The 24428-nt window shown below is 41.3% G+C and overlaps 1 protein-coding gene across 1 annotated transcript in view; it reads right to left on the bottom strand.

Annotated features, from left to right (window-relative positions):
- Positions 1–326: 326 nt before the first annotated feature.
- The window catches only part of FAT4 (FAT atypical cadherin 4), a gene marked incomplete at its 5' end in the record, with an annotated part of 123536 nt that continues 99434 nt past the window's right edge, over positions 327–24428 (bottom strand). Inside the window, 8 exons of the mRNA XM_083861768.1 lie at positions 327–3761; positions 5778–6039; positions 10693–10898; positions 12016–12140; positions 13156–13335; positions 14390–14475; positions 18467–18774; positions 20346–20450. Of these exons, the coding sequence (XP_083717894.1) occupies positions 1891–3761; positions 5778–6039; positions 10693–10898; positions 12016–12140; positions 13156–13335; positions 14390–14475; positions 18467–18774; positions 20346–20450 (3143 nt within the window). The 3' untranslated portion in view covers positions 327–1890. The remainder of the gene's footprint in view (positions 3762–5777; positions 6040–10692; positions 10899–12015; positions 12141–13155; positions 13336–14389; positions 14476–18466; positions 18775–20345; positions 20451–24428) is intronic.

Here is a 24428-nt window from a genome sequence, read left to right on the forward strand (position 1 = left end):
AACCAGTTGCTGCTAATAAAACCCTATGGACTAAAATATGGGTTTTATTGTTTTATTAGAAATATGAAAGTAGATTTGGCACTTTTGGACATTATCTTAGGCTCAACAACCTCATGATACTCTTCTCCATCTTCCTGGGATATGCAGTTGCTTCTTAAAGCCTGTTTTCTGATTAAAAAGTTTATATAGCTTAAATAACTTAGAACTTAAACCCCAAAAGTGAAGATCAAGGAGTGGAAATTAGAGAGAAAAGATAAAAGGTTTCCAATAACACCACTAAAGATTTTAAATAAATATTTTAATTCTATTATTGGCATTTACAGGTAGAAAGCATACAGTATGTTACAATTTTATCAAAATGTGAAAAATATGGATGTTACATAAGTAACAAATGTAAAAAAAGTATTTTTCTTACCTTCCCTGAAAGTAAGAAAACTATTCAGCATAGGAAAATATTGATATAAAAACACAGCTTAGGTAAAAATAAAAAAAAAAAAATTGAAGTTTTTTACACAGTACAATAGGTTCATCAGATCTGCATGAAGATGTAAGGACTTTGTGAGATTCTATTTCACCTACAACTTTAGGGAATTGGGAGCAACTGGTAAGCCACGTTAATGAATCTACAAGTAGTTTTCCCTCATATCCGCTCCAAAATGCTAGAGTGCAGTAATTTTTCTATACAATAAATAATTCTTCAAAGTTTCCATCATAGAAAATCATAGAATGCAGAAAAATGCCACTCCAAAGTCATAGAGGCTAGGCAGTGCTTTAATAATAATTATGATAGTACTTATTATAGTGCTTTATAATGTCGAAGCACTTCAGATGAGTTAACTAATTAGCCCTCACAACACCCCTGTGAGGCAGGGAAAAAGGTGTTTTTTTCTAACTTTTCCACGGTACAGATGGGAAAATGGAATCAGGGGAGAAGCACAGGCTGCAGCATCAGCAGCACAGCCAAGCTGAGAGGCCAGGAGATGTGGGAATGGACAGGTTTGTCCCTTGCTGCTGTGAGCCAGGGGGCTGGGCTAGGCTGCTAAATGACCATCAGGAATCACTGAGGGGGGGCAGGAAGGGATCAGGATTAAGTAAGCATCCCCAAAAACATTTCCTAGAGATTCAGAAGCTCTCACACAACTTTGTCCAAAAAAAAAAAAAAAAAAAAAAAAAACAAACCTAACAAAACAGAACAAAACAAAACAAAAAAAAGAGATAGAGAAACCTGAAATGAACAAATAACAAACTGAAAAGAAAAAGAAAAAAACAAAACTCCTAAAGTGCTGACTGGCTTGAGCTGCTTCTAGCACCTCTTGTATGGAATAAGACTTACAGCAAGCACTGTTGCCAGCAATAATTCAAGCTGATTTCATCCATAAAGTCACATGTGAGCAACTGCAGGATATGGTAACTACATTGTCTGAGACACCTCACTACTGTAATTCCTTCATTCACCATCTTACTTCCATGCACTTCTTAAAGGAAAATGGAATCCTCAGTACTCTTGCATCGTAAAACATGTTAGTAGCTGGAGACAATATGCACATCCTTCACAATTGAAACAAAAAATTAGTTCATTTTCAGAACAAAGCATTATTAATTTAAGAATCACGAACCAAACAATGGTAAATAGGAAAACCCTTTCCAAAGGCTGCATGCCGAATATCTGGTTTGCAAATACAAAGCATGCAGGAGAAATAAATTCATCCAAGCATAATTAAATTAAAAATGTCTTAAGTCTCTTTCAGCAGCATAATGGTTATTATTTTTAAAGTCTCCTCCAACCAGACTGGCCTGGGGATCAGATGCTGACCTTGGCTTCTCTACAACCATATGATGGTTTGAGCAGCCCCCGTGGCTTTGCACTGTGGCAATACCAGGAGACAAAGCCTATACATACTGTTCTGCTTCACCCTCCTTGGAAACAGGCTTCGCTGTACCACCTTTGCTGTCTTCACTCACTGCTGCTGCTGCTGCTGTTTTTTCAGGAAGCGATGCCAAATCTTTGAAAACATCCACATAATGCCCAAAGCCCGGGCCCCAGTTCAAGAGGTTGTCCCAGTTGAAGCTTCCTGCTTGCTGCCCCAGCTTCCCAGGCAGGGAGCCCTCCCCAGCTGCCTGTGCCCCCATGGGCCCACCCTCGCCGCGGCGCCCTGGGTACCGCCGGGGCTTCAGCCTGGAGCCGTAGTTGTCCTCATCATCCGCATCCGACTCGTTGACCTGGGATAACTTGGGCATCCTGGAGGTGTAGGCCACGGGCTTGTCCCGGTCGTACTCCATCTCGGAGCAGGTGAAGGACTCATGCGAGTCGCTGTCGGAGGAGGACTCGGGCGCAGGAATGCCGTCGGCCGGGTTCCTGGTCCGGGACAGAGGCCTCCTGCAGTCCTCCTCCGAAGAGGAGCGGCCATGGTCAGCACTGCAGATGCTGGGGTTCCTGGGGCGAGGGGTGTTCAGTCTCTCCACCTCTTCGATGGACAGCCCCACCGGAGGAGACGTCTCCAGCGGGATCTGCCCAATGGGCTGCTTCAGGCGGCTTCCCGGGCGGGAGCTGTGGCTCGCCATGGTCTGTGGGCTCTTGCTTCTCCTCCCCAGCCGAGTGGCGTAGTTAAAGATGCCGGGCTGGCAGACATCACCGTGCATTTCCAGCGGGCTCCCTTCCCGGATGGCAAGGTGCAGCTCCCTGGCCGGGCTGTGCCTGTAGAACGTCGAGGATTTGGAGAAGGGAGCGGGGCTGTGCCGAGACAGGGGGTTGGGAGTGGGGCATGCCGAGTGGCTCAGGGACGTTGTCCTCAAGCCCTGCCCATAGGCGGGCTGGTAGGTCAGGCTGCTGGCTCCCAGGGGCATGGGGGATTGCCGCGCGAAGCCCAGCGGGCTGTGCCTCTGGATGGAGAACTTAGGAGCGTGGCTGCGGAACTGCTTGTAGTGTTGGATGATGTCAGCGTCAGAGGGGGCGATGCTGCTGGCGTTGTCGATGTCGTAGTGCTCGATCTCGGGCTCAGGGGACGCCAGTGGGGCACTGGGGATCGTCTCCGTGGCATGCGGGATGTCCGTCTCGTCATAGATGAGGTAAGGGTTCTCCCTTTCGATGATGTCAGGTTTGGGGTTGCCTTCAGGCTGCTTCCTGACAGTCATGTCATCGCCATAGGGCGGGATGTTGTCAGGGTCATCAAACGCCACGTTCTCACTGCCTTTCTTCTTCTTCTTCTGCTTCGTTTTCTTCTCCTCTTTTGGCCCCTTCGACTTCTTCCCCCGGCACTGGTTGCAGAGGATGAGGCTGAGCACCAGCAGCGCCAGCACCGTGGCACAGCTGCCCACGATGGCCGGCACGGCCCAGAGCGGCAGGGACAGCTCGGTGGGGTGCGGGGACGGGAGGCACACGTGGCCACCGTTGACGCCTGCCCTACACTCATGGCCAGGAGCACACAGCACTCCCAGGCAGGCCACCACGGTCTCACACGTCCGTCCCGCGTACGCCTCAGGGCAGCTGCAGGTGAAGCCTGGGGCGTGGGAGGCAGGCTCGCAGCTGCCCCCGTTGTGGCAGGGACTGGAGGCGCAGGCCCCTGGGGGCACACACTGGTAGGCGAACCAGCGGTTGATGCACATCAGCTCACCCCAGCAGGGATTGCTGGCACACACGTCGGGGCCGCGGCAGCCAATCTTTACCGAGGGGTCTGTTTTGGAGAGCGTGGCCAGGCTGTGCTTGCCAGAGAAGGGAAGGCTCTCCCCGCCATACTTGATGTAGGAAATGCAGCCGTTGAAGCCTGAGGGAGGGGAAGAAAGGGATAGAGTTGTTGGGAGCTGAAGGTTGAGTTGTGCACCGTCAACAGCGCAGTGCGGGCTCCACTGTTCACCAAATAAGCCAAGAATTTACACGGTTACCATTGGGAAACATCTTTCCTAACAGTACTTAATGTCTTTAAATTGAATTTTAATAAATATGCCTTCTAATGACTTCATTCTATATACTTAAATGCTTTTGTCTGCGGATTTTCCCATATTTCTGAAACTTCTTATCAATTCCCACAGAGAATCCTGTGGCTTGGCTATGCTAGCACCAAACATTATTTGAGTTTGCCTTCAACTAAGTCTCCTGTCCCCTAAATTCACGGCAATGCTTTTGTATCTCTGAATCTTGAGTGGCCTTTTCCCAGACTTCCCATACCTTGGTTGCAGTGCAATACCCTACAACAAGTTTTAATGCTGTGAGAACCCAGGGGGATGGAATTATCCCCAGGCTCTGTGCAGTGGTTGAGTGAGGTCACAGGAAAATCCAGTCTTTTGCCAGCCTAATAATTCTCTGTGTTTCGCAGAACAAATCTTTCCTGGATGGGTTTTGAGGTAGTGCAACCTTACAGTGATCTCTGCTTGGAGCTGTGGCAAAATAGTACTCAGAGATGGATATCACTCTGTCATGAAACAGAGTTTCATGCAAAACATACTTGAGTTGTATGAGATGGTATTAAAGGTTTATAATCCTCACGGTTGAAGATTTAGGTTCAGCTGGAAGACCAAGCAAAAGTGATGATCACCTTGCTGCATGAATGGTGGTTCCCTGTAGTACTGATGTGATAAAAAGCAACAGGTAATTTGTCACATCTACCTGGATTTGGATATTTTATTGGACACAGCAACTTCACAGCCCTGTCACCTCATGTGTTGTCTCCCTTTAACAGCACTGCAGATATTTTTGACTCTGAGTTCATGCAGAGTTTTTTACCAGCGCCTTCTAAATCCTTGGTATGTTGTACACAACATAATCCAATATTAAAATAAAATAAAATAAAATCATATGAATAAGGGATTTTGGACTGTGTGTGCTTAATGGAAGCCAGACATTCCTAATTTGTCTGCCACAGCACTGGGCAGTGGTGAGAGGTTAGTGTCCTCAATTTTCCTTTTTCCAGCTTTCCTACAAGCCTCTGCTTTTTCCATGCACATGTTGCTCATAAAACATACATGTGAAAAGGATACAGGTCACCACAGCATCCACACAATTTTGTACCACATTTCATACATACTCACAATACACGAGTGTAAAGTGTGAATTTGTTCCACTCAAAAATACTTTATCTGGTCACAATTCATGAAGCCAGGAAGATTTTTTCAATATAGGAAAATTTTCAATATGTAAAAAATACATCTGTATTGTCTGGAGTATCTCATGTCTTGCAGCTAAAAAATCACTTCCATCTTTACCTAGCACTTGGGAAATTATATCAAATATGTGTTATCTCCTTCTTTTGCCAGGGTTTGAGACAGTTACTTTAACTCTTAAGGGAGACTGATTTGCTCCTAAATAGCTAGACATTAGTCAGAGGGTGGTTCCTTATTGTCCTTGCTCAGAAATAAATCCTGTTCTTCATTTGACAGCAGGATAAAGCAGGAGGACCTTGAAGCTGCAGAAAATATTTCAATCATATTAATAACAGGGTAAATCCTGCAGTACTCACCAAATCCCTACAAAGTTTTTGTTTTGCATTTTTGCCCAAAAAAAAATTTTGCCTTGACTTTCCAGATTATGACTCAGGTAAAGAATACATCCTTTCTTTGTTGGGGTAGCAAGAATATAGCAATTGATGTACAGACAAGCAACCCCCCTGTCTCAGAAAAGCCCTGCACATGGAGTGCCTGCTTTTGGAAACAAGAAGCCTGAAGTGTGCACTAAAGGAACAAAGTCTGAAATCCTTACTCATTAAATTTGCATTTCTTCTGCAAAGGATGGACATACACTAATGACTGATAAAGAATTACAGCACTTTGGGGAGGAAAAAAAGTACCTGCAGCTGTGCCCTTGAAAGGTTGGCTGGATGGAATTCCTCCCAGAGAAATGGTGAGGACGTTGAGCCCCCCGAAGTCTTGGGTGGCGTGGAGAATGTCCCGGCTGTGAGTCCTGTCCACTGACAGGATGGTGACAGAGCCGTTCTTCTCCAGGAGGACCGAGTGCCACTGGCCATCTGCAGCATACACCTCAGGGATGTTCCTTTCCACTTTCCCAGCAACTCCAGCATCGGATATGTAGTGCACCTTCCCACCTTTTATCTGGTCAGAAGAATACATAATGTGTAGTTTTAAAATGGTGTCACATGTAACCAGCGTGCTGCCTACTCTGGTATGGCAACAACAACATGTAGCTTTGGTATAATAGAAGGCTGAGGTGGGTTTATTTTTTCCCCCCAAATAATTGCTTTGTACTAAAAAGGCATTAGTTATTCAGTACAAAAAATTTGGCCAGAACTAAATACATCACATTGTAGAAACTTTAGCAGAAAATCTGCACCTTAGGGCTGCCATCCATTCAATCCTTGGCTAATCCTGCTGAGAAGCCAGCTATAGGTCATGAACATCACATTTTAACCAGAGAAAGAATAATTCTTCCTCCTTCTTCAAGGCAAGTGTGGAAAATGCTTTGCAGAGTGAACAGATGTTGTCCTTGCCCAAGAAAATTGCATCCAGTTTTTATTACAACACAGTAGGAATGCATAAGGCATGGCAGGGCTTGAGCAAGAGCCCCATTTCCATATCTGCTTTTTCTGCTAACTGGTATTCTGCAAAAAACTTTGGTTGTACTTCCGAAAACTTCCTGAAGAGTTGGAAAGTGCATGATTTTGTCAGAATTTTCAAATAGTACTTTCTTGAGCAAACTGCTTTAAAACTTGTGAACAGCTTAGGGAAAAAAAGAAGAATATTTTGGCTTTTTCTCTTAAGAATGATGCCTCACAATTCTACTGAATCATGAGATGCGGGATTTCAAACCTCTTGTTATGATCCCAAAATGAGATCAGTGCAAATTCTGCATTTAAGATGTAGGAGCTTAAAAACAATCCTCAGCATCCAACTCTGCCAGTTTCTCAAACATTGCATAAATTTGGCTATGTTGGCTGACCTCTCCTAAGGGTGTACAGAACTGCGTAAACTCATGTAGGATGACTCTGGAACTTGCTGCAAGTTTCCTTCAGTGCTCTGCATGTTTGGTCACACATATTCCTGAATGTTTGGTCACACATATTAAATGGAACAAATGCTCTCCATCCCACGTTCCCCATGGCAGCTCAGTCAGTCCGAGATCTGTATCCTGAGCGTGCAGGACGTGCATGGGCAGAGTCCAGCAAAGGTCACACCCCCAGGTTTGCTGAAAGCTCTCAAAGCCTTGCATCCTTTGTTCCAGGAAAAATAAAGTTCACCTGGGAAGAACTGTGAGGTGACACACCGGCTACAAGAATGCTGCTCTCGTTTCCAGAAACTGTTAAACGTTCTGGATTTGCTTCTCTGGTGATGCAAGCTGAGGACTTTGTTCAGACACTCCAGCTTTAATGAGGCTGTAAGACCATGCTCATGTCTTGGCAGCTGCCTGAATGAATACATCGAGCACGTATTCCATTTGGATGGCGGGTACAACAGTTAATATGCGCATCCACTTCATTTATGAAGGCAGTAATTTAGACTATTGGAAAATGCATTGTTTGATAAAGCTTGCCTTGGAGACAAGGTGCTTTTGTTACTGATAAAACACAAGTGGCATGTGTCTAAACTATCCCACAGCCCAAGGAAAATCCCACATTTACAAAAGCAGCCTACAGACTATTAAAACATATTAAACACTATTTCCCACAACCACTTATAAAAAGGTTGACTGAGCTGACTATGTACATATATTTATGTCTGCAACCTGTAACTGGTTTGTTATGTCTAATTCTGTGTTTTATGCCCCATAAAAATACTGCCTTGTATTTTAGTCTTTATGTAAACAGAAAGGAATACACCATGCCAGACAATACCATCCAAGCTTAAGGGAAGTCTGAGCACAGAGGCAAAATTTTTAATTTCACCTTAGAAAGGACCTGTAGAATTATTTACCTGTGAACAACTGGTATTTTCCATAGTAATGCATGATTCTTTAACCCTGTTCCTGTATCTTTAAAATTGCATGTGACTAATGCTAACTGACTTATAAATAACATAGTAGGGGCAATTGGAAAAGAAAATTTCCAGAGACAAGACTGGTCCATGACTGCTTCAATCAGGAAAAGATCTGGAATGCTCTTCTTGGTGCCTTGAAGCAGAACATGTTTCTAAATTTGAAACAAAGTTGACAGAATTAAGTAACACAAATTTCTGGGGTTCTCTTAAATGGCTGAGTGACTGACAAGTGGAATATAATGAAAAGAATGAACCACTGAAGCAAACATATTCCTAACTACAGGGCTGATTCAACTTTACTAACATTCCAAGTCTCATTTGCTGAACAAATTGAGCTTTTTTTGTCTTAAAACTAGCCATTGAATGGGATTTCATTTAAAAGGGCTATGTTCTGATTTATTCCTACAACTTGATATATTCTATATATAGAACCATGGAATGGTTTGAGTTGGAAGTGACTTTAAAGATTATCCAATTCCAACCCCTCTGCCATGGGCAGGGACACCTTTCTCTAGACCATGCTGCTAAGAGACCCATCCAACCTGGCCTTGAGCACTTCCAGGGATGGGGTATCCACAAATTTGAGCAACCTGTGCCAGGGCCCAACCACCCCTCACACAGGAGTATGTTAACTAATATAAGTAAAATGTAATCCCCATCCTCTACCCATACAATTCAGAGATCTTAGAGCTCCATTTATGCTAATTTAATCTGACTGCAGATGAGATTTCTAGATAAAGCAAGGCAATTTCACCTTTAACCTGCTGTAATTATCCCATTACTTCTAACTGAATTACTTGCAATGTGCATTTGTAGGAAAATAAGCTGTGACAAAGAGCCATAGTAATAAGGAATCCCCCACCCTCATTGTTGTAGTGGATTTTGGAGGAAGAATTTTCCACCTGAATTTGACAATTATTTAATGTAATCTGCAAAAGCTTGTATCTTTCCTGGATTAAAAATCCCTTTATATCATAAAGCCCCCTCTCAGGTTCTTTGGAAGGAGTTTATATCATCCATCATTTACTGAATCAACTGCTCACAATCTCAGTGGCTCTGATATATTACCACTTCTCTAGTTTTACCCCAATCCCAGCCACACCAAAACCAATTACCTACTAGAGGAAAAATGTGAAGGCATGGAAGTAGCCACAGGACTCGTAGCTTTTCCCTAGCATGGTTTAATATTAAAAACACATGGCAGGTTTTCTCTGAATGTTAATACTTTGGATAACAAGGATATTCAAAGACCCAAAAACCAAGTTATAAAATTTCCTGTTTTGAAGACTGACAAGAATTGTAAAGACAGCTCCCTAAAGCCCAACTTCTGCACCAGGAGTGATGGAGATAACATGGAGACCTTTGCTGGGTTGGCTTCATTGGCATCTTGGGTCACCACTGAGGGGAATACTCATTATGATACCTACTCCGGGAATGAGGAGCAGTGCAGAGGCCATACTGGACTAGCTACAGTTAAATTACTACAGTTTTACTAACTAACAACACCTGGGAACTGCTTGGCAACAACCAGCACGGCTCTCCTTCCTCAAACTTCTGCATCAGGTATTAGGCAAACCTCTGCTCTCTTCCCTTGCACAGCTGGGGCTGGGACTTGACACCCTCTGCTTGCTTGTATAACTTCACCAATATTAACAATAACGAGAGTGTTTGCATAAACACAGCACCAGTGCTTTTAGCCAGGAAAGGCAACTCTCCCTCTTTTTTTTTCAATAATGCTTGGAGAGCCCACCTAGCAAAATCTACTAGTGGGAAGAAAAGCGTTTTTTCTCTCCAAAAGGCAAAATAATGAGATCTTATCTGCTAATATAAACGAGGCAGAAACTTCCTATGAAATGATGTGGTAAAAGTATATGCCAGGGAAGTAGTGCAGGCTTGCTTCTTAAATGCAGCCGGTGTGTCAGGAAAGCTCCGTAACTCTAACCAGGCAGGTGGAGGATATCCATGGGGCTGAAGCTTAGAAAGTGTGAATTTCTATATGAATTTCTCTAAAAGTCAAGGAAGAAAAACTTGGAAAGCTTTGCAGCAGTCAAGGAAACTTGGAGCTTACACCAACCCAATAAAGGGACTTGCCAACATCACTGCTGTACTCATTTAGAATTATGAGTAAATGAACTGAGTCATCGCCAGGAACCAAACCATTGCTTTCTCTTGAGGAAGGTAACTTCTGCAGCAATAAGCTCTTTGAGGAAAGAAAAAACAACAAAACCCCCTAAAACAGTGTGGCATTTGAAGCATTAATTCAGCTTTGCATGCCAAAATAATTTGATATTGACATTGGTCTGCGAATAACCTCATGAATTCAAGTTATCCCTCACTTCCTAGTTTGATAAGCTTGAGCCATGTCGGTAGGAATTAATGAAAACTTTTTGGAAATCGTTTGCTAGCTTAAGGAGGGTCTGGGTTCAAGGCTCAAAAAATCAGAAGATAAAAGGCCAATAACAAAATGATTTGTTCTGTAAAGTGTAATGATGATAATAACCATGGCAATGAGCACCGTTCTCGTTGCCTTGAAACAGTCACCATTTGGAGTCTAGACAAAACTGATTAGATATAAAACCATCAAGATCTTCTGATACCTTGGCAAATAGGAAGAGAATTGTTGAGAAGATGAATGACACTGGAGCCGTGCCTAGTCTCAGTTAAAGACCCAATATTTTACAAAGGAAACAGAAAGAGTAATGGAAAAACCCGATTTTGATCGCTGCACACGGGGCAGTCCAATCAAATCAAACCTGGAATTAGCCGTAATCTCACCTTCACAGTAGTGAAGTTGCTGCTCTCTTGGACGTGCAGCAGAACGCCATTCTCACTCCTCGTCATGAACTTCACTTCCAGGCGCTCCACGCCCGGGCGGCCCCAAGCCCCGAGTCTCATCAGGTAGTCCCGCTTCTGGTTGGGGCTCAGGTGGTAGTCCAGCCACCCCTTGCCTTCCAGGGACAGCGCCGTGTCCGCTGCGATATCTGGGACAAGGACAGGGACACGTTGAGCACGCAGCTCATGACAGCTCCGGCCATCATCTGCCCCATCGCCTTCCCTCGGAGCAGAGATCAAGTTCAGAGCGGGTCAAGGAGAGTGGGGGGAGCAGGAGTGAATGGCAATTGCAGCCCCTCTATTCTTTGGCTTCCACCAGAATGTGTGTTTGAGAGTGGGAGTGTGCGAGTAATTTACTGCTGCTATCAGTCAATAGTAAATTAAAACTCACCAGGGAACGAGTGAGGGAGTAAGGAAAAAAATTTGGCTCTCAGAACTGTAATTCCTTCCCAGGGATGTTACTGTTTCCATTACTGCAAGCCGGGTTTCATGATATATTGAACTCTAAGCTCTTCAGGGCAGAGATAATGACTTTCTATTTGTTATGGCATTAAAAAAAAGTGAATAAAAGAGGCAGAGCATTGACTACCAAATGCTGTTAAAATTATGGCTAAATTCTTTTGTAAATCGGTGCAATAAAAGCATATAAATCAATATAAACAATAATGGGACATGCAAAAAAACAAAGCCCAGTCATTATACTACAACTACACAGAAATAAATCACTTTGCTCTCCTGGACAATCCCATATTGATTTACAGGGCTGCTCCTATGAGAGTTAATCATCCCCGAGCATAAATGCCTTATTTTCATTTACATTTACAATATTTTCTTGCATATAATCCACAGTCAATCTGATGAAAAGTACCTTAGTTTGGAGAAGCCATAAGCACATGAACTCAATGTTTACGTGAAAGGGTTTTTGCTTACCCTCTTACCTCCCCACAGCAGATAAATCCCTCCTATGGGATACCTTTATTTTAATAGTTACAGATTATATGTTATTGGGAAGCAGGGCTTTAAATGAGTGCAAGTTACCTGAAATGCGATATACAGACCAGAAAACATTATGTATTCAAGTTGTTGCCATTTTTAGCTCATGAAAGGACAACAGTCCATTGTGGACTTCTCTAAACTACTTAAGAGGCAACATGCTGCTTGTTTTCATTATTTTATAAAATTCATTATCCCGTGGCCCTGGAAAGAAACTCTTAACAGCCTTTGGTTGAGCCACAGTGAGGTGCATATTAAAGATCTCCTCCTTACATTTTTCACAGTGCTTTCCTGTCAGTCCTTCCTTGCAGTGACACTGCTGCCATGACCACTGATCGACACAAGTGCCACCATGCTGGCAGGGGCTGGTTGTGCAAGCGCCTTCCAGTCTGGGACACCTGCAAGAAATCAGAAAAGTAGATGCTGAAGAAAGTGCACACAAATAAGCAGAGCAAATGTGCTGGGAATGTGTCCTCTGTTTAAATGGTACTCTCCCTTTCTTTCCATCAGAGATGGAAAAACGGCTCCTCTTCCCATCCCTGGAAGTATCCAAGGCAAGGCTGGATGGGGCTCTGAGCAACCTGGTCCAGTAGAAGGTGTCCCTATCCATGGCACAGGGGTTGGAACTGGATGATCTTTAAGGTCCCTTCTGACCCAGACCATTCAGTAATTCTAAGAATCTCTGTAGACAGCTCAAGTTTCTAAGCAGACCCAAATTTTCAGCATCAATTTATAGCAGTCTTACAAAAGAGGACACCCAAACTCCTACTATCTGTTCTGCAAGAGAGAAGAAACCTTTTTAGGCATTTTTTTATGCTGCAGACTGCCACAGCCTTCATATTGCAATGACCAGTGCAAACACGGGGGTTGAGAGAAGAGGTATGAATGAGGAAATCTGGATGGAAGACTGACATTATTGCTACAACTGTGACTTCAAATACTGAGATGGAAAAAACAATAGAATTGGATAGTTCATCATTTCTGAAAGACCACTCAGAGGATGTGAGGGAAATTCAGTGATACTTGAGAGGCAAAGTGAGAGAACAGACATGGTGGATTAAGAGGAAATAAAAGGGAGTAGAGGGTTAGCAAACAGTATGAGTATAGTCAAAACCAGGTGGAATTTATACAGAAACCCAAGAACAGGGACTACTCAATTTCAGCTTGCAAAGCAACTTGAATGATAACTGACTATAGAAATGTAATGATGTTACTGTTTTTTTAAGGCTCTGTAATCTTTAGTGAACCTTTAATCCAAATTCACTTTCTTCCTACGTTTTTCACATTTTACAGTAGGTTCTACAGTCATTATTTTAACATGAAATATCTGTTGGTGTCTGAATGGAACAGCATTCATGACAGCTTCCTTTATTGCAAGTGGGGTCCATTTGATCCCATATATAGCAGACGTACTGATCTAAGATTCCTTGGGCTGCCAAAGCCTGGCTGGGCTCCAGGGGACGTCCATTGACTGCAAACTCCATTATGCAGCCCACAAAATCATGGCTTTCCACCTGTCCTCTCCTCTGAAGGATGGGCTCTATGGACCTGATGCCACCAACAGTAACTCGGTTTGGTTGTACGTCGAGAGTCCTGTAAAAAATAAAAATAAGGAAAAATAACTAATCAGTACCAGACATCAGGATAGTGATGACAGCACAGGAACTGCAACCATCAACTACAGCCTGCAGCTAAAATTCCTCTTCCCAAATTGGTATTTTATGTTTAGAAGGGGAGGCAGAGAGATCAACAGCACTTGAACTAACAGCTAGAGTGGGTATGACTCTAAATTCACACTCACTTTGCATGTCAAAATTTCTATTCACTTGACTGAGCAGTGTGCTTGGGATCATAACAAATAAGGTTTTTTGCCCAACTATAACTGAGATTGTAGATGATACATAAATAGCAGGAAGATTTACTCATTGTTTTACAAAGATGTCACACCTCTGATAGCAGAGAAAACCCTGTGTGGCAGGAAACATGATTGTGATTATTGTAAGAAATCAGCCAAAGTGATGGGGATTAAAGTTACTGTTATCTCCAAAGATGTGACCCAAAGGCTACTGAGTTAGTTACAATAAACACCAGAAATAAAGTTTGCTTTCTTTACTGGACACTGTTTATGAACTCACAACTGTAACAGAAAACACCTGAAAATAATGTCAAAGTAATTACTGTTCATATTCTTTTTAACAACAGCAGTAATCAGGTGATTCTATTTCCTATGTCTCTTTGAGCAATGAGAGGTGCAGTTTAAATAAATACATGACCTCAAATCATTAGGCAATAGATCTTATCCTCATTTATACCACAGCGCAGACTACCCATGGCCATGCATTTCTTGACTGCCACCAGAGCCTGGGGACAGAGATGGTGTTGAGAACTGGGGATTTCTGAGCAAACTCCTTGCTGTGACCACGCAGAAATGTAGCCTGACCTTGCAAGCAGCAGAGCATGTAGAAAATTTAATTTGCTTCTGCAAAGATGGAAGAAACCAACACTTGGGAGCCTTATCATTACTCCAACTTTCCCTGGCTTTACAGGGACATTTCTTCTTAACTTTACTTTTAAATTTATTCCAAAAAAAACCCCAAAACCCTCAACCAAACCCCAAACTAACCTCACAGAATGAAGAAATACTTACCAGTCAGTTGAAACAGCAACGTTGCTAACAGTGCAGTAGCCTGGCTCCTGGTCCTCAGAGCAGGAATCCACTGTCAGGGATGCTGCCTGCAAAAGGCACACACAGAGATATGCTGAATATTGCAAGGCTTTAGTCCCCAACCACATTAACTATTTATGCTTAAGTGTATTATGTCAAGGACTTGGCTAGAAAGGAGCATTTGTATATCACAATGGATTGCAGGGTGCTTCAAGAGCGACTGGCTCAACTCCATAGACACCACCAAGGCGTGGATACAGAGAAGAAGCTAATGTCTGCTTTATACAGACAAGCAGTTAAACACCAGTTTTTCACATTTGGTCAGGGTTTCTTTCCTATTTGCTTGCTTTACTCCTTGAAACTGAAGTTATTTTGACTCATACCATATCCTACTCCTGATACGGTTCAGATAATCTAAGCAAAAAGCTGCCCCCTCCAATCACAAAGGGTGTTCCTTCAGGGGCTTTACCATGACATAAAACATACTGAACCTGATAAAAAAGCGTGTTACAAAAGCTGGGACTACAAACATTGAGATTACTAGTTAAAAATAATGACCCTAGGAGTAGAAACACTGAGATTACTAGTTAAAAATAAAAACCAACCAATCAACAAAACTCAAAAAGTAGCCAAATGGGCCTGCTTAAGGTAACTCCTTGACTAAGAGGTCATGAGGGACGTTAACTTTGATAATGGAGAAGTATCTGGACACCTGGAGTGGGACTGAGCTGATGTTTAGAGAAGTACCAGGTATTATTAGTACTTACAGCAGTCTTACACTTATTATTATTATTATTACTATTACTATTTTTATCCCCAAGGTATCAAGTCCCAGACAATGAGGTTTCCTCAACCTGGTCTAGTGGAAGGTGTCTGTGCCTGTGACAGGGGGGTTGGAACCAAATGATCTTTAAGGTTCTTTCCAACTCAAACCACTCTGTGATTCTGAGACTACCCATCCAATTTTTTTACACTAAAGCTGCTCATGGCACTTCTATTTGTAATCTGTAAAGTCTAACTGAAGCTGTCACTAAAATCATGAAATAAATCCTGCTGATTTAAAAAGGAGTTTTTGTTTTATTCCTTATTTAGCAAAGAATTGTCCCCACAGTGATTTATTAATAACAGATGCGCTGAAAAAAAGGAAACCCCAACCAACCCTGAAGGTTAGTTATTCCTTAAAACAAATTTTCAGAAAAATAAACATAATCTCCACATTGTACATCTCCTCGTGTTTCAGCTAGATGTGTGGTACAATTTTACAGCAAATTTAAATCAAACGCCACCTTTAAAAATGCCTGGGTTTATATTTTGATTTAGATTGCTCTATGGGAGCTGAGCAAGCAGCACTGGCTATCAGTACATCATTACTCTGCAGAGGTTTTTGTTTTCTACTGCCTGCAAATAAGTTTGGTAACAACAGCCTGTTGAAATCCCCACAGATTGTCCCCGCTAGTTCCAAACACACGCTGCAAGCTGATGCACTGTATTGACCAAATAAATTCAGAGCTCTTAGCCCTAAATCATGCCGTACAGTACAATTAAATTGTTCAATCTGCTATTTTTAATGGAAGCTTATCTTGAATTTCTTTCCCTACAAATGAGCAAAGTGCCTCTCCCAAGAAATGTCAGTCTGCAGTTCCAAAGCAGATTATAGCCCTGTGTAAATGAAACAATTCAGAGAAAGAATAATAAGATGGCTGCTCTGTATGCCACCACATGCATACATATTTTTCTTCAGAACATCAACAACAAAAACTGAAATGAGTTTTTTGTTCTTAGCTCAATCAGCATAATCTCCCTGACTTACATTGCTATGTGTTCTGCAAGCCAAGCTCCAACCCCAGCTGAAGGGCTGGATATTTGAGAATATATTTTACTTGGACCAGAGTTCATACAATTTATTTTCTAATGTTAGTCAAATGTTCCTGCTTGTTACTTAAGCATTACTCCACAGTTACCTTGCCACATTATGAGCCTTTCTATCCTGTCACTTTGCAATAGCTCAGGACTGACAACTTAATGATTTTACCAGTTTCCGATAAAATCCCACTGTGTTGTAGGAAATTACAGATTTGGAATCCTGAAGGGGGCCTATTTTATACAGTTTTGGACACCTGGGAGACATTTTTTCTGCGGCAGAAATATCTAAGACAAAGGCGATTCTCTTCACATACTGTTTGTAAACAGCTGACATTACTGAATAGGTTTAAATATTAAAGCAAACAAACAAACAAAATCACACAAAGGTATAGGTTGCCTTAAATGTTTGCTTTTAGCCTGAAGCATTCATAGCTGAAATTTCTATAAATAGCCCTTTATATGTTCTCCTCTTCTCTGGCACACTGACAAGTAAAACATTTTCTTTCTCTCTTTTTTTTTTCTTCAGTGTACTTCATTTATTTGTTGCAATTTTTACTCTGTGCCCCTATACTTAGCCATTTACATCTTATTTATAGAAGTAACATTCTACTTTAGTTACTAAAATGGGAATGTGGTGCATGTCAAGATTAAAGTGCACCTTTGGGCTTTACAATTAGGAAGCTGTGATGCAAGATGCAAATTTATATCCGGTATCAAAGCACGTTAAACCAAAGTCATTGCTGAACATCACAATTCTTTTTCATCCTATTTGGATATATATGTCGTAAAACACACACAAATTGGATTTGAAGACTGGATTTCACAGAACCACAGAATCCTTAATGTTGGAAAAGATCTGCAAGAGTCCAACCACTAAGCCAGCACTGTCAAGGCCACCACTAAACCAGATCTACACATATTTTTAATACCTCCAAGGATGGTGACTCAACCACTTCCCTGGGCAGCCTGTTCCAGGCATTGACAATCCTTTTGGGGAAGAACTCTGTATTAACACTCAATCTAAACCTCCCCTGCTGCAACTTGAGGCCATTTCCTCTTGCCCTGTTGCTTGTAACTTGGGAGAAGAAACCAACACCCAGAATAAATGGAGATTTCAGGTCTTGCACTATGAACTGAAATGGAGTTTCAGGCTTGAGATTCTGAAAGGACTAGAAGGGAGCTCCACTGGGTAGAAGAGTTTATTGCTTTTATTCCTTTCATCATTTCTAGCTTGAAATATACAAAACAAAATGGGGAACCCCACCATATATTATTGTTCTATGACTTCAATTTTAAACATGGGGAGAATATGGAATTCCACGTATGCTGGCCATTTCTGCCTGAGAAGGGCACTCTTGGGCAATAGTTACTGATTGTGGACAGCAAATAGATTTGGTTTCATTTCTAACTCAAACACTGTGAAGTCAAAAAACTTGGCTTGGATTCAAAGAGCTCTTGGTTTATGTTCTGCTTTGGAAATATTATTAAAAAATGAGAGAAGAGGAATAGAAAACATTTACTGGAGAAAAAAATGAAGGCAGGAGAGGGGTCAGAGTGCCAGGCATATTGCAATCAGTTGTCCCAGTTTTTGGCAGAGCTTCTCACCTCAGATGCATTCTGGGGGACAAAGAGAAAAATAACTTCCCTCCTTCCCCTCAAAAAATTCTCTTAACGTAGCACCTTTTAACTCTTTACATGTATGCTACGGAGGAAAACCAAACTCCCAGTCTGATGAGATTGGTAAAATCTCTGAATCAGCTCAAGGAGGTCACAAGTGCCTAGAATTTTAAATTGTCCACTTCTATTTCCCAAATCTTGAGAAAAATTATTTTGAGGTTTTTTGCAATTACTGCAGTTAATTAGCATTCCCTGATAATCATCCCTGTAATCTACACCAGTTAATTAGCCTCATGCTAATAGTCATCTATGTCATTAATTATTCCTGGCTCTCATTTTTCACATTGAGAGTACGGGGGCACTTTGCACATGTTTTTTTCATTACACTTTATCATCATCATACTAAACAAACCACCACGGGGCTTTGAGTCAGTTGGAGTGAGGCAGGAACGAAAGAGGTTTTTCCCAAAGTTGGAGTTTCTGCTAACAGATGCCATGTCACTAATTTTATATTCCTCTGGAAGCTGAAGTGATTTGGCTGAACTCGCCCCAAAATGCTCATTTTCCAGAATTTCTTACCATTCCAGCCCGGCGGGCGATGACGGTGTGGAACTGCCCGTCAGACACCTTCTTGGCTGTGGTGAGCTTGTAGGTGCCACTGCCCAGGTTGTAGGAGAACCTCAGCCTCCCTCCCGCAATTTCTATTGCTAGGAATTCCCCCCGCTCTCCGGTCTGGTTGTCGTAGTTGTACAGCAGCAAGGCGTTGCTCTTTATGGTGGCAAACTTTATGTAGACGTAATTGTTGTTGGGATCCATGCTGGGGAACTCCATGTAGGACAGCTCTTCAAACCCGTAGCTATTGAGCTCGCAGTGGTTCCCAAAAACACCTGGAAGATGAAAAGTGAAGTTTGGAATTGGGGAGGTTTTTTCTCAACTCGCACTCTCCCAGGAACGAAGTGTGGAAATGCTCTCCACATGGCTGTGGAACTTCTAAATGTACAATTAAAATCACACAACCAACAGAAGAATGCTGTTACCCACAGCTGGGTGCTGAGGTACATCACATTTAAACTTGAAAATCGAGTTACAAAGGACAGATGCATCTATCAAAAAGCATTTCATCGAGCTCTGTGGCTTCCTTGGAAAACACCAAACCAAGCTAGTTTGGCAGCTCTGACAAGACCTGGTTGTTAATTATCATCAGGCTATGATTAATTCATTAATCCAGCTATGGAAATAAATGTGCAAGTTAAGTTTATTTTTCACTCTGCAGCTGTTATCTGAACTATTTCTCACTGAGGGGTTCATTTTTTATACTTATGAAATAAGCATATGTGTGATTAAAATATTATGTCTTCTCATGCTTTTACTGATATGAATATTTTGGTTCATTCTACATACCTCTTTTCATATCTCTGTCACATAATTTCCCCTGATTTTTCTTTTACTGAAGCAACAATGGGAAAGAACTCCTGATTTAATTTATGAATATTAGTTGCGTTTACAATGGAAATTAATAAACCCTGAGAAAATGTACAATAAAGGAAATAAAAGGGAATAGAGAAGTTATTCCACGTGTTAATAGAAAAACTTACTCAGCATTAGTTATAAACACATATTGAGAACTATATTTCTATGAGAGGGTTTTCAGCGACCTTAGAACACTGTAGATGATTTCTGTACATTTCTGTTTCTTTTATTAATCTGTTACATTTACTTTAATACTTTTCCATATGAATAATGGCAATTCTGGGTTAATCTGCATTCAGAATCAATCTTGCTGCAATTGTGTCATGATGCCTTAAAATATCCATGTTGTTCTATGTTTTTGTTGGGTTCATTCCACAAACCAAATCTGGGATAATTAAATTCTAAAAATTATGAAACTATTTTGGCACTAGTATATGCTTCTCTGATGCAAAATACTGATGATATAGTGGTCTTACTCTTCAGCTCCCCTGAAAGTGCCTGCTATTCATCAGGAGAGCTTTGTTATCACCATACCTCCTCCTTCAGACTGAACTTTGCATATTCTTGGTGGTGAAGGTACTTTAGCCCTGAAACAGCTGTGGTTGAGCTAAGTTTTTTCTTTAGGAAGTCAGTGGTCTTGATTTAAGTATTTCAAGCATCCATTCTTACTTTTGGACAGTTATCTGTATCTATCTAATCAGAAATATCCTTTCTAATTTTTAGGCACTGAGTTGTTTGACCAGGTCTTATGTTTTTGTGTGAGAGAGAAAGGATCTGCTGCTAGCAATGACCAATATGTATTTTTAGTGACCACATCATCCTCTAGTTTTCTTTTTAAAAAAATTACTTAATTGAACCTCTAAATATGTGCAGTTTTTCTGAACCTCGTATCATTTTCAAAACAGAAATCATTTATGCAGGTAAAAATAAATAGAAATATGAATAGGGAAAGGGGACGTGAAGAGGAGAGGAGGAGAAGGGTACTCACCAAAGGGACAGTGGCAGAAATACCCCTCCAGCCCACTTTGGCAGGACCCACCATTGAAACAGGGGTTGCACTCACAGTAGTTGACAGTGGAGTCACACATTTTCCCTGTGATGAGGGAACAAAAGCAATTTCCAGGTCAGACTATTCAGGGAACTGGGAAAGGCAGGCTGGTGTTGTAGGTAATGAGGTTATGAACCAATGCTGAACTCATGACCAGGAGAGAGAGTGCCAGGGACCAGCTCTGGGATAGAGAGAAGAATCACAGACGGGATGCTGGCCTGCTCCCAGCCCTGTCATAGGCACAATCTGCAGCCCAGAGAAAGTAACTTTACTTTTCAAGTGTCTCCTTATGATTACAGGTACTGGTGGACTGCTGTTTTAATTGAATTGAATTTTATTCTTTATTTTATTAACTGGTGTCTTGTCCTGGGTTGTAGTGTAGGATGTACACAAAGTATTTATTCTATCACCATCTTCATGAACTGTTGAAACCAAGTGGGGCAGTGCTCTAGTGTAGGGCTGTCTTCTGCTAATGGCCCATCAATGACTTGGTCGTGACTCACAGATAACTCCCTCCAGGAGTTATCTCTCTTTAATGGGCCATCAAGGACCCACTTCACACTCCTCATCCCATTGTGAGATGCTCTGCCCAGGGGGAGGAGACAAGCATTCTCACCTGGATATAAGCTGGGATTTGGGACAGTACAAGCAGCCTTACCTACGGGATTCCCAGAGGACCAGAGCTACCAGACCTTTCTACAGGATCACTGCTTCAGGAAGACCACCTCATCTGGACTGTTTCCACCATCCTGCTCAGGTTGTATTCTGACTCTGTCAGTGGTCCTTTGTGTTATTGCATTTATTTTATTTTTACCTTTCTACCTTTCTTCTTATTAAATTGTATCTCTGACTTGGAGCCTCTCACTCGTTTTGCTTTCAAACTACAACATGTCTATAAAAGAGAGATCATGCAACTAAAGGCAGCGCTGAACTAAAGAACTGTAAAAATGCATCTTTTTTTCTCTCTGTTGAGTGCAACATACTCATGAGTGCTAAGGAGATACAGACAACCCTTGCTGGACCCTGCACAAGCAGGTCATGCTGAACAGAGGCTGCTATTGTACATTATATGATTTTTCTTATTTTTCCTCATCAATTACAACCTCCTTCCTGACTTGGAGAGAGCATGATCCTCTGGAGCTAAAACAAGCTGCCCTGGATACAGTCCTTTCCTAAGCAGACATTGTCACATGTGGTAAATATTATTCCCCAGGGAACAAACTGAAATCACATAATTCATTTCAGCAAGAAAGGGAACCAAGAGAAAAAGTGAAGATTTTAACAGACACCAAATACGGACAAGTGTATTCTTTACACGAAACTAAAACTTTCTTTGTATGGAAACTTTAACTACAAAAATATTGGTCTTCCTTTCTAAGGTTTTTCATTGCTTGGCTTTGATGAGTTTAGCAACACTTCCATCTACATCCCATTCTTGGAACCTGTCTTCCTGTCACCAGCAGTGCCAGCCTTCACTGCCTGTGCTCAGCAAAAACTTCTAAGTATTGTCATGTTTGTCCTCCCTGTCTCACTGTAAAAAATCCACAAAACCAGCCAGTCTTCCAGACTTTTCCTGAACTTCCTCTCAGCCAGGCTATATGCACAAAGCAAGGGTTAAGATTGTTTTAATGCTTCTTTTTGCACTGGTAATTAATTATTTTATTTCTTACACCATATGCGTACGTTTAAGTTAGAAGTACAACATGAGCTTGCACAGAGGGTGTCCGTTCTTGTATGTCACATATATCTTGTAATTTTACATCTCCCTTGACAGGAATGCACAATAGGCAGTCCTCAGAGGTTGCTGGTGCTTAAAACTGTAGAAAACCAGCACTGTGCTTTAAGAACTCTGCTACCTTTTTCAAAAATGAACAACTTGAGTCACCAAATGAAGAAAACCTCTTGTTTTTTGCCCTCCTCTTCTACTTTTCTGTTTAACCTACAGTTTGCAAGCAGCTCTTCCATGTGAGCAGCAGCTCTCCATGTGTGACTGCGAGCAGGATGGAAATGGAGCGCTGGAGGATTCCTGCGGTTAATACATCACTTGTAGATGCACCATAAATCCAGGAAACTTTTCCAGTGTCTGAATCTAATTATGCTTTGGGGGTATTTATTTATGTTTTATTCTCTAACGGGCATGACTGAAGGATGAGCTAACTTTTTATGTGAGATTTTGCTGTTTTCTTTGTTTTCAATTTATGGTCTGTAGTAGAGATCTTTGACTTACGAAGAAGAGCACATAGCAAGAGTGAGGCAGACATGCTTAAAATAGCTCAGTGATGTTGCTTGGTTTTCACAAAAAATCAAGCATAGCTAAAAAGGCTTACTCAGATTTTTGCAGTTCAATCTCGCTAAATACTCTTCTTTTTCTCAGCTAAACATAAAAGCTGGCACATTTGCTGAGTCAGCAAGAGAATATGGATATTTATTTCAGCTGCACTTACTTCAGCCAATGAATAACAGCATCTTCTTTATGCTTAACTATTGTTTGAAGAGTTCTTGAAACCAATAGAAGTGTGTTTAGGGTAACAGCCTTATGGAATCACAGAATGGTTTGGATTGGAAAGGGCCTTAAAAACCATCCTGTTTCAACCTCCAACCATGGGCAGGGACATCTTCCACAAGACCAAGTTGCTCAAAATCCAAATTGGCCTAGATGAAAATTGAAGTTAGCTGAGTTTATAGATCAATTCTCATCAGAAATTATGAAAGATGCAAGGTATGCATTTCTGCATCAGGAAAATCTTTTTCTGAAGACCATGAAAATTAGGAGAATGCTGGATAATTGGTAACAGACAGCATTCGACATTTATCGTTCATCACCTCCAGCTGATGTTATCACAGGCAGGGGCTTATGCAAAAAAATCTAAGTTCCTCAGCCTTTTTTTTTTTTTTTTTAATTGAAAAATGTAACAGGAACAGATACCAGCTGAATGTTCTTGAGTTAAGATTTCAGCTGATTGGAGAGTTTTAGTTTTTTGTGGTTCTCTGTGTCCGTCTTTTAAAGTGGCTCTTCTAATATTCTAATCTTGCATTTGAAACAACTTCACAAACCTACATTCCTTCATCTAAATGTATCCTGGAAAACAGGAAATGAAGGGTTCAAAGGAAGGGCAGACAACTACTGTAAATCACCAAGCATATTCCCTCCAGAAAGTGGTTATTTTAAAAACAAAACCTGTTCATCATTAAGAGATATAATTATAACAGATTGTTCAAACCCTAATGATGTTGCTCTGAGGTAATCAGTCTTTATAATCCTATCCAGTGAAAAGAATGCCATTACCTTTTGCAGTATGATGAAGTGAAATGCAGCTGACAAAACATAGTAAATCAAGGAAAATTAAGACTCAGTTTTCAGGTACACCATTATAAAGGTCTACAGCTCATGTACTCTAATTTACAGTGAACAGAGAGTCTGTCCCAGAAAATACTAATTTCTACTTGCATGCACAACCATGTAAACATTATTTTTTTTACCATGCATGCAAATTCAATTATGAGACTGTATTTTCATTCCAACAGAAACAGCAAAGCTATGTATATGGAGAACTGAATTAGAAATCCACTATTTTGGATTCCTCTTTGTTGTTGTTGAGGCACTCAAGGCTTATAGTCATGAAGAAACAGTTTGGGGCTTTATTTTTACATCCACTGTGGCTATCTTTAATCACACATGAATGCAAATTAAGAGCCCAAGCAGCTGTGTTCTCTTACTGTTGGCAGTATAATAATGACATAATAGCCTCTATGTCAAGCATTCTCAAACAATCAGTACACTGACATTTGTTTGCAGAATCTATTGAATATTTAATTTGCAGAATTTCAAATATGCTTTTGCAGCCATAAAATATCTAAATATACTTTGTGCTAATTGTGATCTTATCTAATAAGCTCTGTTGATATTAAACTCCAAAGATATTTTGTCTTTTAATTACACTGGTGCCATTTGTTTTCTGTCTTGATCAATTAATCTCAGGACACTTTAATAGCTCTTGATTCTGCAATGGCCAACTGATTAAA

Source organism: Zosterops lateralis, assembly GCF_965231275.1.
Source record: "Zosterops lateralis genome assembly, chromosome: 5".
In the NCBI taxonomy this organism is placed as follows: Eukaryota; Metazoa; Chordata; class Aves; order Passeriformes; family Zosteropidae; genus Zosterops; species Zosterops lateralis.